Source organism: Hyla sarda, chromosome 3, assembly GCF_029499605.1.
Source record: "Hyla sarda isolate aHylSar1 chromosome 3, aHylSar1.hap1, whole genome shotgun sequence".
NCBI classification, from domain to species: domain Eukaryota; kingdom Metazoa; phylum Chordata; class Amphibia; order Anura; family Hylidae; genus Hyla; species Hyla sarda.
In genome coordinates, this window is record NC_079191.1 from 104,200,362 (window position 1) to 104,218,395 (window position 18,034).

General features: G+C 44.0%; 1 protein-coding gene across 5 annotated transcripts in view; it reads right to left on the minus strand.

The window, feature by feature from the left end:
- The window catches only part of SLC9A9 (solute carrier family 9 member A9), an 848,969-nt gene that overhangs the window by 660,329 nt on the left and 170,606 nt on the right, over positions 1–18,034 (minus strand). For all 5 annotated transcript variants that reach the window (XM_056564816.1, XM_056564814.1, XM_056564813.1 and 2 more), the window contains exon 6: positions 15,376–15,481. In XM_056564816.1, the coding sequence (XP_056420791.1) occupies positions 15,376–15,481 (106 nt within the window). The remainder of the gene's footprint in view (positions 1–15,375; positions 15,482–18,034) is intronic.

The window sequence follows — 18,034 nt, forward strand, 5'->3', positions numbered from 1 at the left end:
GTGTTTCAACAGTAAATTTCAAATCAAAGTAAGCTTTGATACCAAACCTGCCCTTGTACAGTATTAAAATCATGGCAGAATAATTACTTAATGCATACTATATCGGTTGGCATAATATACAAGTCATTGCCTGCTTTTCATCTTTTAAATCTCATTTGTAGATACATGAGCAGCAGATCTGCCGTACCTCTGATGCATTTTACAATGATAAATACACATATCCTCTTTCGAATTGAACTAGCCCATATTTGTTTCTACCTAAGAGAAAGCCATAGTCTGAAATGCTTTCACTTTTTGCTGCTTTCTCCATTAACACACAGGGATGCTACACAAATAAGATAATTGCTTAGGACAACATCGGTAATAAAAGAAAGAAGCTACATTATAATACTGTGCACATGTAGGGCTTACAATTCTAATTCGATAGATCAGAAAGCAATTTGGCTCCGGCATTGTGTATGCTCAGGGCTACTTACATTTACATAAGCTGATAAACAAAAACCTCACAAAAATATTTAATTATCCTGACTCCTAGCTCTTATACACATTCATAGTAACATGCTACTTACTATTCATATGCTTTCCTTCCCACCCAAAACAATATTTTTAAGCTTAGTGTTTACCAAGAGGCACTACAACATACATTTATTTTAGATATTAAAATCTTAAAGGGAACCTGTCATCGCTTCAATGTTATCTGTCATAGAGGTGGTCACTGTTGACTTCTCTCTGATTAATGGATCTCATTCTATACCTAAACAGAAAAAGACCTACCAATCGAGACTGGCGAGACTGGGAAAAGCCATGGGAGACCTTCCTGATGCCCCGTGGTTCAGGCAGCATGAACGTGATGACAAGTAACCTTCAAGATGAGTAGCTCTCACATACAGGAAGTAGCCCAAAAAGGCACTTTGGGATCTGCTGAAGATCTCAGGGACAGCTTCAGATGATGTCCTGCTCATCCAATCACAGAGCTGCGAGGGGTGGGGGGTCACAACATCATCGGAAACTGGCAAAGGGGATGAAATTCAGGGCTGGAGCATTAGGGGGAAGGGGAAGGAAGTAAACATGTGCTCTGTTATTATTTTAATACATGGAATGACAATAAGGAAGATGTTATATTTGCCTGAAATACCCCTTTAAGGTATTGGTGGATTTCCCCAAGGCCAATAATGTCTAAGCAACAGTGGACCAAACATTGTTGCCATCCCCTCCCACAACAAAAAGAGCACCATCAGCATAATATACCCATTGGCTCTCCATACAATCTTCTGGATAAAAACAAGTGCATCTGTCAGGAGATACGGTAAAATGGCACAAAGCTTTGCATATTGTTATACAGATAACAGGAGGTCACGTTAGTTGGACTCAAACCACATTGTCACGATGCCGGCTGGCAGGTAGTGGATCCTCTGTGCCAGAGAGGGATTGGCGTGGACCGTGCTAGTGGACCGGTTCTAAGCCACTACTGGTTTTCACCAGAGCCCGCCGCAAAGCGGGATGGTCTTGCTGCGGCGGTAGTGACCAGGTCGTATCCACTAGCAACGGCTCACCTCTCTGGCTGCTGAAGATAGGCGCGGTACAAGGGAGTAGGCAAAAGCAAGGTCGGACGTAGCAGAAGGTCGGGGCAGGCAGCAAGGATCGTAGTCAGGGGCAACGGCAGAAGGTCTGGAAACACAGGCAAGGAACACACAAGGAACGCTTTCACTGGCACTAAGGCAACAAGATCCGGCAAGGGAGTGCAGGGGAAGTGAGGTGATATAGGGAAGTGCACAGGTGAACACACTAATTGGAACCACTGCGCCAATCAGCGGCGCAGTGGCCCTTTAAATCGCAGAGACCCGGCGCGCGCGCGCCCTAGGGAGCGGGGCCGCGCGCGCCGGGACAGAACAGACGGAGAGCGAGTCAGGTAGGGGAGCCGGGGTGCGCATCGCGAGCGGGCGCTACCCGCATCGCGAATCGCATCCCGGCTGGCAGCGGAATCGCAGCGCCCCGGGTCAGAGGACGTGACCGGAGCGCTGCCGCGGGGAGAGTGAAGCGAGCGCTCCGGGGAGGAGCGGGGACCCGGAGCGCTCGGCGTAACACACATTGGGCTGAATACAACTAGTAAATGTCTATCCTTAGCTATTGTTGGAAAATCTGACATGACTAGAATGCCTCTCCCCACTGTCTGCCCGTCTCAAACATACAGAGAACAGACCACTGATCGATACCTCCCTTGAGATGACTGCAACTCTCTACCAGGCATTCATTTTGTTAGACGAGAGTTCTGTCATTACATTTATTTTTAAGAAAGTGATTACAATAGATTTTCCAATCTATTTTAACTTCTAAAGCGTAAGAGGTGAGAATCTAAAGTAAAGTTATTTGAAGAAAGCCGAAGAAAGAGTTTAACATGATATCGGGTTTGTGGAGAGAGAAAAGATTAAATCCTGCTGCAGACTATCACGACCCAACAGGTTGTTCTCACTTCAGTAATTTAATAAACAACATACATCGGGATGACAAATGATCTGAGTCAAAGTCATATAGTGGAACAGGTACAGCAGCGTTTCATGTCCTCTCTGCTGCTCAGGCAACTGCTTAAAATGAATATATCCTATAGTGAGCTAAGCATGGGGCGCATGTAATGCAGAAAATACATGTCACTTGTAATAGATAATCAAATGCATAGAGGAAGCCAAACAGCAGAAGACTCCACTTCTTCTATTCATTTTAAAACGGAAACAATGCACAACCTTTTCGTAAGAGGATATGAATACTTTGTAAAGCCAAGTAAAATGCATTCAGATATAGAAAAAAAAAACATGTTTATCCTTTCGTATTTGTCTAGGGAAGGAATGTAATAAGAAAGGATTACTCCTGGTGTCTTCTCTGTCATACTAATGAGAATATGTAACTTCTACATCTTTATTGTCACAGTTTTCTTTCTTCTATTCTTGCTCCATTCAAAGCAGTTTCAAAGACTTTTTTGTGTTGTGTCAGTCAAATGTGGGGTCTAACCTAAACAACCAGGAGCCTTTCTGCTAACTAGATTGTGAATGTACAGTGACCCCCCGACCTACGATGGCCACAACATACGATCATTTCAACAAACGATGGCCTCTCAGAGACCATCGCATGTTGAAGGCAGTATCAACATACGATGCTTTTGTATGTTGGGGCCATCGCATAAACGGCTATCCGGCAGTGCAGACTGCTTCAGCTGCCACCGGACAACCGTTTATGGTGCCCCGTGTGGTCCGCTGACGATCACTTACCTGTTCCCTGCATCGTCAGCGCTCTCCATCGCTGTGAACGCCGTCCCGTCATCCAATAGGAGCGGCGTGCGTAATGACGTGATGGCGGCAACGTAGAGCGTGGATGCCGGGGAAGAAGAGGCCTTGCCGGAGCGTCGGGGACACCCCGGGGACGCAGCGACAGTGATGGAGGGCGACATCGAGGGCAGCAGTGACGAGCGGTGACAGTCCAGAGTGGCGGGGACACGCGAGTATAACCTCCAATACCAGTGGTCTTCAACCTGCGGACCTCTAGATGTTGCAAAACTACAGCTCCCAGCATGCCCGGACAGCCATTGGCTGTCCGGGAATGCTGGGTATTGTAGTTTTGCAACATCTGGAGGTCCACAGGTTGTAGACCACTGTCCTATACTTTACATTGCACGGATCCCTCAACATACGATGCTTTCAACAAACGATGGTCCGTTTGGAACGGATTACCATCGTATGTTGAGGGACCACTGTATAGGAATTGTAGATACCTGGAATTTATAAATATAATAATAAGTTCCCTTAGCTGCCGGACCTCTCTAGTTATGACTTTGATTGACAGTGTAATTGAATTGATACTGACTGTCATTGAAGAAGTGCAGTGATGTATGGAAATGCATTTTTAGGCAATGTAAGTGGAAAAAGTTTGCAAAAAATTGCTGTTTCTAAAAGGATGAAAGCTAAACCAGTATCTCCCTCAAAAGCAAAAGTCGTCCATCTTGCCCCTCATTATAATAGGACATGCTATTGGATGCTTGGGATGCCTTAGACACAGTTCAGAGCGTACTGATTCTCACTTAAGAGATGTAGTGTATGGAGACCTATTTCCAAGCAATGCAACATGGGCAAATTCACTTTCCTACAAATGGAAGAAAACAGACACTAACCAAACTAGAATGTTCTCCAAAAGGAAGTGTCCCACATCTGTAGAATGCGGTTTCAGGTTTCTTGCCCTTGTCAGCACAGAGTAGGCTACTGGTTGGCTAGAAAGATACCTTAGATGCAGCTTTACTGGAGGTGGGTGTGGGGTGGTATGTTTAGTACTGATTATCTTTGCAGTCAGCTTTCCGATTGAGCATTGTCTGAAACAAAGTCTTCATTAAAGAAGCCCTCAGTTTTTTCTCATATAATGCAAACCCACTACCCATATTCCTGCATTGTCATCTGTTTCACTCCAGCTCTGCTGCATCTATAAATTGGTTAATGCAGCTGGGTCATGGAACCAAAAGTCATAATCAGAAAATGACAGTGCTTAAAAGAGTACTCCAGTGGAAAACTATTTTTTTTTTTCAAATCAACTGGTGCCAGAAAGTTAAACTGATTTGTAAATTACTTCTATTTGAAAAAAATCTTAATCCTTCCAATACTTATCATCTGCTGTATGTTCCAGAGGAAGTTCTTTTCTTTTTAAATTTCTTTTCTGTCTGACTATAGTGCTCTCTGCTGACTCCATTTCAGGCACTGTCCAGAGCAGGAGAAAATCCCCATAGCAAACCTCTCCTGCTCTGGACAGTTCCTGACTTGGACAGAGGTGTCGGCAAAGAGCACTGTGATCAGACAGAAAATAAATTCAAAAATAAAAGAACTTCCTGTGGAGCATACAGCAGCTGATACGTACTGGAAGGATTATGATTTTTAAATAGAAGTAATTTACAAATCAGTTTAACTTTCTGGCACCAGTTGATTTAAAGAAATATTTTTTCACTGGAGTACCCCTTTAAGGTTTCACAGAAAGTGATCTGTCCTGTGTCACCTGACTTCCTGTGAACTACATGATTACATCTTCACCTATCAGATCCCTCCTGACACTTCACATCCCTCCCCTCTCAGCCTCACTTTCCTTGTTGATCTCTAGGTTACTGAAGATCTTATATATACCCTAAGGTAGTGCTGGGCGGTATACCGATTCATACCGAATACCAATGTGTTTTTTTCTGTGCGATATGAATTTTTCCTTATACCGCAATATATCAGAAGCTCTGCAGCACCCGCGGCCCACTGGCTTTCTGCGCTTGCAGGGGGAGTTGACAGCTTCCGTTCTCCGAACAGAAGTCCTGCGCCCGCGGATCACAACTCATTCATTTCCAGCACCGCAGCTCACAGGAGGAGAAGGAGAGCAGCACCTGCGGGTAACATGATTAGTCCCCTGATGTGGGGAGCGCGTGCTGCGGCTGATAGTTCATTTGGTGGCGGTGAAGAAAAGCAGAGCAGTGCCCGCAGGTCATATATGATTAGTTCCTCAGCGCACTGCGTCTGATAATTCATTTGGGAGGCGGGGGGGGGGGGGGGGGGGGTTAGGGGGAAATGCGTGGGGAAAAAATACCGTCAAACACCGTGGAATAGGTTTGAAAAATACTGTGATACACATTTTTGGTCATACTGCCCAGCACTACCCTAAGTGATAGGGAGCTCAGTATCAGTAGGTGAGTTCATACATCATACAACATCACATACATCATACAACTGATCTCACTGCCTGTGACTCCTGTGTGCAGGGAATCCTGTTTGGAACAGTCTATGTAAGAGCTGAAAGAATGAAATTGAAGCAGGTATGATACAACTGCTGTATGTCATACACTATAGTGTGAGTGGAAACCAGATCTATGCCACTTACTGCAGTGAGATGTAGTGCAAATGCAGTTATGAGGCTCCGTGCTTATTGTGCAAACCCAGAGGCATCTTGATTTTGACAAGACAGTGAATAATGCCGGAAACACTGTGACTACTAGAGATGAGCGAACTTACAGTAAATTTGATTAGTCACGAACTTCTCGGCTTGGCAGTTGATGACTTTTCCTGCATAAATTAGTTCAGCTTTCAGGTGCTCCGGTGGGCTGGAAAAGGTGGATACAGTTCTAGGAGACTCTTTCCTAGGACTGTATCCACCTTTTCCAGCCCCTGGAGCACCTGAAAGCTGAACTAATTTACGCAGGATAAGTCATCAACTGCCGAGCCGAGAAGTACGTGACGAATCAAATTTACTGTAAGTTCGCTCATCTCTAGTGACTACTTCAAAGATGTCACCGCCCACATGAACTTGGGGCTGATTTAAATAGAACGCAGGTTACTTTTAATGATTATTCTTTTCACTTATATAAATAGGGCTGATTTGAGAGGTGCACTAGATCATATACCGTATTTTTCACCCTATAGGACGCACCGGCATATAAGACGCACCCAATTTTAAAGGTGCAAAATCTAGAAAAAAAGATTCTGAACCCAACAGTGATCTTCAACCTGCGGACCTCCAGATGTTGCAAAACTACAACTCCCAGCATGCCCGGACAGCCAACGGCTGGGAGTTGTAGTTTTGCCACATCTGGAGGTCCGCAGGTTGAAGACCACTGGTATAGGAGGTAATACTCACGTGTCCCCACCGCTCCGGACCCGTCACCGCTGCCCTGGATGTAGCCCTCCATCGCTGTCGCCGCGTCCCCGTGGTGTCCCCGACGCTCCGGATGTCTTCTTCCCCGGGATCCATGCTCTCCGTCGCCGTCATCACGTCACTACGCTACTATTGGATAACGAGACGGCGTGCAAGATGACGTCGAAGGAGAGCGCCAGCCATGCAGGGGATCCCAGCACAGAGCAAACACCGAGGAGGCCGGTAAGGTCCCTCCCGGTGTCCTGTAAGCTGTTCGGGACGCTGCGATTTCACCGCGGCGGTCCCGAACAGCCCGACTGAGCAGCTGGGTTAGTGTCACTTTCCCTTCAGACGCGGCGGTCAGCTTTGATCGCCGCGTCTGAAGGGTTAATAGAGGGCATCAACGCGATCAGTGATGTCCTGTATTAGCCGCGGGTCCCGGCCATTGACGGCCGCAGGGACCGCCGCAATAGGTGTGTGTACTCGCCGTATAAGACACACCGACTTTTTCCCCCCAGTTTTGGGGAAGAAAAAGTGCGTCTTATATGGCGAAAAATACGGTAGTTGATTTTGTGTTGCAGGTGGTTAAGGACAGATTCCCGTTAAACATCAGATTAAATAGGGAGCATTTATTAATTAAACAGACTTTTTTTCTCGATCGACATAATAAAGATTAATTCCATTCCGAGTCCCAGGAACCCTTGTTACACCCCTGGATAATTTTTACCCATCATTACTCTTAGTGGTTGTCGTCATTTTACCAGTGGAATGTGATTAATGGTATCACAAGACAAAAGAATAAAGGGGTTTGGAGGATTACAGCCTCCGCTGCTCCACTGGTAAGAACTGCTCTCAACCAATGGAGATTGTATTTGTTTTATTAAAATCTTTTGTGGCTTATTATGTGAATTGATATAGTAAGATTTTAGATTAACCACCTACACATAAATAGCATTCTGTGTTCTCAGTTTATCAACTCTTTAGATATTAGCTCTATTTATTATAACCTGAGCTGTCTGCTCTACCGCATGCGTCTCCATTACTTTATGCACAATGCTACACAGATTTTGGAAAAAGTCAAAGAAGAGTAATTTCTATTATTTTATTAGGAGAATTAAACAAGCTGATATTTTGTTTACTCAATACAATACATCGGCATTTAGTGTTGGCACCCGCCAGCCTGGCACTGAATGAATACTAACATTCTTGAGGAAAGGCCTGAAGCTCTGGACCTTTGTAAACTCACAAGCTGTAACAGTAAAGGGTTTCTATCTTGTTTTTATTATTTAGGAAACGTTTGTAAGTGCATTTTCTTTTATGTATTAATGTATTTATGTATTTACAGTGGTCCCTCAACAAACGATGGTAATCCGTTCCAAACGGACCATCATTTGTTGAAACCATCATATGTTGAGGGAGCCGCGAAATGTAAAGTATAGGACAGTGATCTACAACCTGCGGACCTCCAGATGTTGCAAAACTACAACACCCAGCATGCCCGGACAGCCAACGGCTGTCCGGGCATGCTGGGAGTTGTAGTTTTGCAACATCTGGAGGTCCGCAGGTTGAAGACCACTGATATAGGAAGTTGTACTAAACTGTCTCCGCCACTCCGGATCATCACCGCTCGTCACCGCTGCCCTGGATGTCGCCTTCCATTGCTATCACCGCGTCCCTGGGGTGTCCCCGACGCTCCGGCAAGGCCTCTGCTTCCACGGCATCCTCGCTCTCCATCGCCGCCATCACGTTGCTACGCACGCTGTTCCTATTGGATGACGGGACAGCGTGCGCAGCGACGTGATGATGCCGATGGAGAGCGCCGACGATGCAGGGATCCTGAAGAGGATGCGCCGGAGCCCCGAGGACAGGTAAGTGATAGTCAGCAGACCACACGGGGCACCGTAAACGGCTATCTGGCAGCAGCTGAAGCAGTCTGCGCTGCCGGATAGCTGTTTATGCGATGGCCCCGACATACAAAAGCATCGTATGTTGATGCTGCCTTCAACATGCGATGGCCTCTGAGAGGCCATCACATGTTGAAATTATCGTATGTCGGGGCCATCGTAGGTCGGGGGGTCACTGTATTTAGTTTCTTTAACTGTAAATGAAGTGCTTCCCCAAAATGGCAACCTCAGCACTGAAGTTCATACAGGCAAACACTTGTAATTTATTGGCTGTGATAAAATGACATTATTAAGAGAACTACCGTATATACTCGAGTATAGGCCGAGTTTTTCAGCACGATTTTTCGTGCTGAAAACACCCCCCTCGGCTTATACTCGAGTGAACTCCCCCACCCGCAGTGGTCTTCAACCTGCGGACCTCCAGAGGTTTCAAAACTACAACTCCCAGCAAGCCCGGGCAGCCATCGGCTGTCCGGGCTTGCTGGGAGTTGTAGTTTTGAAACCTCCGGAGGTCCGCAGGTTGAAGACCACTGCGGCCTTCAACATCATCCAGCCCCCTCTCACCCCCTTTAGTTCTGAGTACTCACCTCCGCTCGGCGCTGGTCCGGTCCTGCAGGACTGTCCGGTGAGGAGGTGGTCCGGTGGGATACTGGTTCCGGGCTGCTATCTTCACCGGGGAGGCCTCTTCTAAGCGCTTCGGGCCCGGCCTCAGAATAGTCACGTTGCCGTGACAACGACGCATAGGTGCGTTCATTGCCAACGTACTCCTGCGTCATTGTCAAGGCAACGCCTCTATTCCGGGCCGGAAGCGCGGAGAAGAGGCGCCCCCGGTGAAGATAGCAGCCCGGACCACCTCCCCACCGGACCACCTCCTCACCGGACAGCCCTGCAGCACCGGACCAGCGCCGAGCGGAGGTGAGTACTCAGAACTAAAGGGGGGTGAGAGGGGGCTGGATGATGTTGAAGGCCGCAGTGGTCTTCAACCTGCGGACCTCCGGAGGTTTCAAAACTACAACTCCCAGCAAGCCCGGACAGCCGATGGCTGCCCGGGCTTGCTGGGAGTTGTAGTTTTGAAACCTCTGGAGGTCCGCAGGTTGAAGACCACTGAGGGCGAATGATGAGAAGAGGATGATGAAGGGGGGGTGTGGGATGATGAAGGGGGGTGGGGATGATGAAGGGGGGATGTGTGGGATGATAAGGGGATGATGAAGGGGGGATGTGCGGGATGATAAGGGGATGATGAAGGGGGGATGTGCGGGATGATAAGGGGATGATGAAGGGGGGATGTGTGGGATGATGACAAGGGGATGATGAAGGGGGGATGTGTGGGATGATAAGGGGATGATGAAGGGGGGATGTGTGGGATAAGAGGATGATGAAGGGGGGGATGTGTGGGATGATGACAAGGGGATGATGATGAGGATGTTAATGACGGGTCTGGATGATGACAGGGGGGGATGAGGTATTTCCCACCCTAGGCTTATACTCGAGTCAATAACTTTTCCTGGGATTTTGGGTTGAAATTAGGGGTCTCGGCTTATACTCGGGTCGGCTTATACTCGAGTATATACGGTACATCCATATTTAAAGGGTACCTCTCATGAAATAAACTTTTGATATATTTTAGATTAATGAATGTTGAATAACTTTCCAATAGCATGTTAATGAAAAATATGCTTCTTTCTATTGTATTTTTCCCGATCAGTCCTGTCAGCAAGCATTTCTGACTCATGCTGGAGTCCTAAACACTCAGAGCTGCCAGCCTGCTTTGTTCACAGCCAAACAGGCTGTGAACAAAGCAGGCTGGCAGCTCTGAGTGTTCTCCTTTGTGAACAAAGCAGACTGGCAGCTCGTAGTGTTTAGGACTCCAGCATGAGTCTGAAATGCTTGCTGCCAGGACTGGTAGGGAGACCCCTAGTGGTCATTTCTTCAAAGTGGAAAATTAAATAGAAAGAAGCATATTTTTTAATAACATGCAATTGTAAAGTTATTCTGCATACATTATTCTATAATATATCAAAAGTTTTTTTGATGAGAGGTACCCTTTAATGGAAAGAAACAACACTGCATTGCATATGTAACTAAATCAAATTAAAAAGAATATCCGAGTACAAAAGGAAATAGTCTGGTCCTCGAGGCTTCGGTGGAAGAGAGCGAAGATACATGTCTGCAGACAAACAGAACCAGGGAAGAGGAATATGAATGTCATATAGAAAACCGGGACTTTGGTCAGGGGAACTTTCCAAAAGTACAGTCCAAACTGTTTTAGCTGAAGCGTACGGCATCAGCTAAAACAGTTTGTACTTTGATAAAGCCCCCCGACCGATGAGATGGTTTTCTGTATGAACTTCATACTGCTCTTCCCTACTGCCAGATTTCCATATCTGTAAAATTTTCTGGTACGAAAAAAAAAAAAAAATTAAATGTTTTCCTCTGGATTACCCCCTTGGGTACATTCACACGGCAGAATTTCCGTGCGGAATTTGGCATAAAAATTCTGTATGGAAATTCCCAATGGGGTTCCACTGCACTGTGAAGATTGATAGGTGTTCACTCCTCTGGGGCTGTGTTTACACTTTGCATTTCTTGCTGCCTTTTTTCTGTTTATGCTGTGATTTTCCCCAAATCATGGCAAAATGGAGATTGTACGGTGATTGTGCATAAAATTTTAAAATGTGTAATTTTTTACAGATGTAGGAGAATAACTAAAAAACAGCTAAGGTTGTGTTCACAGGTTGCGACTCATTAGTCGTACCGCAGCTAATTCCCACATGTTTTTGCAGCAAATTGCCAAAATTGTGGTAAAAATAGCTAATTTAGGCTAGGTTTGCACTTGATTTTTTTTTTTTACAAAATGCCAATAAAAACTCCCATTCTGCCGCATGGCGTTTTTTTTGTGAAAAAACGCTGCGGCCAGATGTTAGCTGCAAGTCAATAGTAAACTGCAAAATGCCAAATCCACTTGGCATTTTTCAGTTTGGCGTTTTTTTCATCCTTTTGGCGTTTTTGGGCTCCTTGGCAGTTTTTAAAAAACGACCTCTTGTCGAGACTTTGGCGTTTTTTCGGGAAAATCTTGGCGTTTTTCTCCCATAGAAGTCTGTGGGAGTGAAAAAACGCCAAGAAAAACGCCATGTGGGTTTTAAATTTGGCGTTTTTTCAGGCGGTTTTTATTCTCTTTTGGACTTTAGCGATCCAAAAAAGTGTTGGAGATCCCTTTTTTATAAAAATTTAGTAGGGTACCATTAAAAAATAATAATAAAAAAGATACAGTAGTGATGAAAAAAATTGTATTTAACGAAATATATCTTTTTTATAATCAAATTTTTATAAATTTTTAAACAGGGGTCAATTTATGTGCGCGGGTAGGGCACTAAAAATGTTGCCGACAATAATAAAAATGTAGTGTGTGTGTATGTTTCACTTTTTTTTTATATTTTTTAGGTAGTACTACTACTCCCAGCATGGAACACACTGTTCCATGATAGGAATAGTAGTTACCTGTATTAATTGAAAGATCGCTGGGGTCCCTTGCGATCCTCCTGTATAATGTATAGATGCGGCGGCAGACAATTGGCGCAGACAGAATTTCTGGTGCAATGTGCCAGAATCTGGCAGACAACCCGACTAAACATTTCAGGTTTACAATAGTAAGTCAGGGCCACTATTTTTACTTAGACAAAAACACATGTAAGAATTAGCTGTGATACTGCTAATTCGCCGCATAGTGTGAACTGACAGGGGCAAACATTAAACTTCCCACCTAAAGCCAGAGGATTCATGGGAAATGTGGGCTGCATTACACAACCCACATCATTGTGCATTTCTAAACCAAGAGGAAGCTTATCCCATGCCTGCCACATGAGCAAAAAAGGTATATACAAGAAACTCTACATTATTCACTAGCTCATACTTAAGAATATAAGCAAAAAAAATTATATTGAAATATTCTGAAATACTTCTTTAAGGTCGGGACTGTCTTGGCCATTCCAAAACTTTAACTTTTTTCTTTTATAACTATTCTTTGGCAGATAAACTTGCTTGCTTAGGGTATGTCCACACTGCTGAATCTCAGCTCGCAGTATTCCACGAGCGGAGATTCTATCTGGTGGCCACCGCCGAAAATACTCACCGAGTGGAATTTCGCAGGGATTCCGCATTGTGAATGTACCCTTAGAGTTGTTGTCTTGGTGCATGATCCACATTCTCTTGTTCAGGAGATCTCATTCATTTTGTTGCTACTGTAATATACTGTGGATTTTCTGCTTGTGAATCCATTGTGGAAAATCTTCAGAGAATCTGTCCCATTTGAACATACGCTTTGAGATTCTTTTATCATTTGTAGAAAATGGAGCACTTGTGCCAACCTTATTTTTTTGTAGACCAGCTTTTTTTGCTTTCTATTTGTTATATAGTGCCAACACATTCTGCAGCACTGTACAGAGATTGTCATCATTCACATTAGTCCAAGTCAAAGTCTAATCTCGGTGTGTCAGAATGTCACATACTTTCTTCCCATTTAAAGGGGTATTCCAGGCAAAAACTTTTTTTTATATATCAACTGGCTCAGGAAAGTTAAACAGATTTGTAAATTACTTCTATTAAAAAATCTTAATCCTTCCAATAGTTATTAGCTTCTGAAGTTGAGTTGCTGTTTTCTGTCTAACTGCTTTCTGATGACTCACGTCCCGGGAGCTGTCCAGCTCCTATGGGGATATTCTCCCATCATGCAAGGGATATTTTCCCATCATGCACAGCTCCCGTGATGTGACATCATCATTGAGCAGTTAGACAGAAAACTTCAGAAGCTAATACCGTATTTATCGGGGTATACCACGCACCGGCCTATAACACGCACCCTCATTTTACCAAGGATATTTGGGTAAAAAAAGTTTTTTACCCAAATATCCATGATAAAATGAGGGTGCGTGTGTGCGCGTGTATACCCCGATATACCCCCAGGAAAGGCAGGGGGAGAGAGGCCGTCGCTGCCCGCTTCTCTCCCCCTGCCTTTCCTGGGGTCTAGAGCGCTGCTGTCGGCCCTTTTCACCCCCTGGTTATCAGCGCCGCTGCTCGTTCTGTCCCCCTGACTATCGGTGCCGGCGCCGATAGCCAGGGGGAGAGAAGCGGCGCCGCGCCGTGCATAGCAACAACGCTGGGGACCAGCGTCGTTTCTATGCGCGGCGCTCTGACGTCATGCGCCGCGCCGTTCAGCGCATAGCAACGACGGAGGCCTGGAGCAGCGGAGCAGCGCGGACCCGACTCAGGTAATTATGCCACCGGGGATGGGGGGAGGCAACGGGGCAGCGGCGCCGGCAATGGGTGCCGCTGCCCCTTCTCTCCCCCTGGCTGTCGGCGCCGCTTCTCTCCCCCTGGCTATCGGCGCCGGCACCGATAGTCAGGGGGACAGAACGGGCAGCGGCGCCGATAACCAGGGGGTGAAAAGGGCCGACAGCAGCGCTCTAGACCCCAGGAAAGGCAGGGGGAGAGAAGCGGGCAGTGAAGGCCTCTCTCCCCCTGCCTTTCCTGGGGGGGTATCGGCGTATAACACGCACACAGACTTTAGGCTAAAAATTTTAGCCTAAAAAGTGCGTGTTATACGCCGATAAATACGGTAACTATTGGAAGGATTAAGATTTTTTAATAGAAGTAATTTACAAATCTGTTTAACTTTCTGGAGCCAGTTGATATATAAAAAAAAGTTTTTGCCTGGAATACCCCTTTAAGACAATGTTATTTGTGTATTTGTTGGTGTGACTTTTTGAGTAAAACAGCTAGTGTCACACTTTAAAATACATATTATATGTCTGAAATTATTTTTCTATTGTTTTACAATGAATTTAATAGGTAAAAAGTTGCACAGTTCACATGTTACATTTTACACATGTGATTTTTACAGACATAAAGATGTCAAATGTTGCTTCCTTTAAGGTGAACTGTATTTGGCTCTATTCTAAACAAAACAAACTTTTTAGCTTTAGCTTTTAATGATCTTTTAACCCCTTAAAGGGGTACTCCAGTGCATTTTAAATCAACTGGTGCAAGAAAGTTAAACAGATTTGTAAATTACTTCTATTTTAAAATCTTAACCCTTCCAGTACTTATCAGCTGCTGTATACTACAGAGGAAGTTCTTTTCTTTTTGAATTTCCTTTCTGTCTGACCACAGTGCTCTCTGCTGACACCTCATCCCAAATCCCCATAGCAAACCTCCCCTGCTCTGGACAGTTCCTGACACAGACAGAGGGTCAGCAGAGAGCACTGTGGTCAGACTGAAAAGAAATTCAAAAGAAAAGAACTTCCTGTGTAGTATACAGAAGCTCATAAGAACTTGAAGGGTTAAGATTTTTAAATAGAAGTCATTTAAAAATCTGTTTAACTTTTTGGCACCTGTTGATTTAAAAATATTGTTTTCCATTGGAGTACCCCTTTAAGGACACAGCCTATTTTATTTTTGCTTTTTCATTTTTTTCTTTCTAAGGGCCATAACTATATTTCCATCCACAGACCCATATTAGGGCTTGTTTTTTGCATGACTTAGGGCAAGTTTGGACTTTTTTTTTTTCTTACGTCCATTTCACCATATGGGATCATTAACGTTACGTCCAATTCACCATATGGGATCATTACCATTATATTTTGATAGTTCAGATATTTAGGCACACAGCGATATCAAATGTTTAAACAAATTATACTTTTCTTTTGGGGGGGGGGTAAAATGGGAAAAAGGGGACATTTTAGGTTAAAATTTACATTTTCATTATTATTATAATAATAATTGTGTAATAATTATTATATAAACATAAGAGTAAATTTAAATACAAATAGTAAACAGTACTTACTATGTAAGGACAATAGCGACAGCATCGTTTAGGACACTCTCTCCAAAGAGTAGGGTGTACAGATCAGTATCCACATGTAGTTCATGGAAAATAGCCAACACGGTTACTAAAATAAACAAAGCAGAGCAATTACTTTTATAATTACACCATCAATGACAAGGAGAAATACAGCAATGTACATCTATCATAGCTAGAACCTGCCAGTAGCCTTCCCATCATATCAAGCCAAGACCTTGATGCATTCACATTCATGTACTAATATTAAATAAATCAGTCAAACCAACATTAAAACAGCTTGTGACAAATGTGGGTATGTGCACATAACATGACATCACCGACTGACTCGTCCTTTTTTTCCCAGCAATTTTACAATCCTTAATAAACCCCCTTGGGTTAAGGTTTAGTAAGCCACGTTCCTTTCATTTTATAGCGCCAAATTCAACAGTGGTTAATCACAGCGTGGTCCTGATAAAAAGCGAGTGGCTGCATTATCCTGGATGTCTGCTTCCATAATAGCGCTCTTATGTGCAATGGTCCATGGCGCTAACGAGATGTTAATGAGCCAAGAAAAGGACACTTGACTGTGTGTTCTTCTCTGCTCTATAAATGTTAATGCCAGGAATTATGCATAGGTTACACATTACAGCCAAAATTTTCAGCCCTTCTAAAAAGTTAATTTAAATGACAAACAAAATGTAGATAAATATAGCATATGCGTTTCTATGTAAAAATAGCAACTTCAATAGGTCACAGTAAGATGACCTAAAAGCCTGTTAAGAAATTACTCATGGAGCTAAACAAACCCCAGAGCTATTAGAACATGATTTACAGTTTTAGCATTACCGCTAACTTGCTTGAAAAATTTATTAGATGTAGTTGTAACTTCTTTTTCCCTGAACCTTGTTCAAGAGGTAAGTGTACCTTTTGGAATTACCTGGATTTTTGCATTTATTACTAATATAATGACAATACAGTGATAAACACAATCTAGTTAAATCAATAACATACAAACAGTTGTATTGTGCATGTCTTTTATTGTAGTGACAGTAGAGATGCACCGAAATTTTGTTGGCCGAAAATGGTGTTATCTGCATTTTGCAGCAAGAAATAAAAGTGGAAAACATAGAGGGCGTGGCTTGCAAGCAGGACTGACACATCAACCCTGTACGCAGAGGTGCTGGAAGTACTTAATCCTCGGGCTGACACCTTTCTGCATTTCAAAGGCTCTCCTTCTCACATCTACTCTCCAGGGAGACATGGAGGCCACTGAGCAGTCCGTGGCCAGGCTCAACACTGTCTCTAAAGAGTAACTCCAGCACTTACTGCCAGTGGCTTCCTCTAAGCACTGCCGCTCATTACTTTTTCCTCCCTAGGCTTTGGCAGTGGCTACCTACAGGTTCAGGCCCACAGAGGTCTTACTATTAAGTCTTTATTACAATCTATAAAAACATAAGGCACCCAAGCCCAGTCTGATATTCTGCCTCTATAGCAGTAAGTTCATAGCAATGATCTGCAGCTGAAGTCTGTTAGGGCATGCAGGGAGTTGTAGTTTTGCACCAGCTGTAGAGCCACAGGTTGCAATCACTCCATTCTCTGGAATGGACTCTGTGATGAAGCTCCTAAAATGAGCTCCACTTATATCCGTGGATAACAGTGGAAATTTGCAGTACGTCTACAGCAGAAATCCGATGATCAGCCTCAGAAATATGCAAACAATTTCAGTGATGTGTGAACACACCCTTATGCAGTGTGAAATCCAGGTTCTATCTCATAAGAGACCTGATGGTCTATTTCTTCCTCGGGCGTCTTTTGGAAAACTGCAACTGCATTTTTTGAGCCAAAGTCAGAAGTGGATCCAGTAGGAAGGAGAAGTATAAACTCTTCATTTATATTACCCATAATTTTTTAATACACTTCTGACTTTGGCTCAAAAACTGCAATGGCAGAAAAAAAACCTGTGTGGAAACCTTATAACAGCGGCTGATAACAGGGCTCTAAAATACTGGGTGGCCCCCAGTGACAGATCTCTCTATGTGTGTTTAGGAAGAAATCTATCATTAAAGGCCTGCAGGGCAGGAAGAAGCCACCAGTGACCACCTTGATGACTTTGTCCCATTTCTGACAGGTGTTTTAACTAGGATTCCTTTTAAACACTGCAGTGTTTTGTGTAAATCCCAAATTATTGTAATAAGATAACCGTTCCTTTTTTTATCCTGCCCATGGTTGACAGGTTTTCTTTAAATGGGCACTGTCATTTGCAAAAACTTTTCATAAAATGTAGAAAATAACATTATATGTATATATAATGCATATATATATATATATATATATATATATATATATATATATATATATATATACACCGGTTAAAAATGTGTATATCTTTGGGTGAAAAAAAGGCTCCATACATCTTACCACTAGGGGTCCCTTCACTCACTTGTCCCTGCAGCTACTGCCTGTGGGTCTCAGTTAAGACAAAATACAGGAAGTGTGGGCAGGACAAGCATAGCTCTGTGCATGCTCCCGGCTTGTTAATCAGCCTGCTCTGTGAGTTGGGGGCATGTCACAAAGCCTCAGTGAATAGAGCAGCCAGTTGTCAGTTCTGAGCAGCGAGGGAGAAAATTCCCACATGTGTACATGTGGGAGCATGCATGGAAAC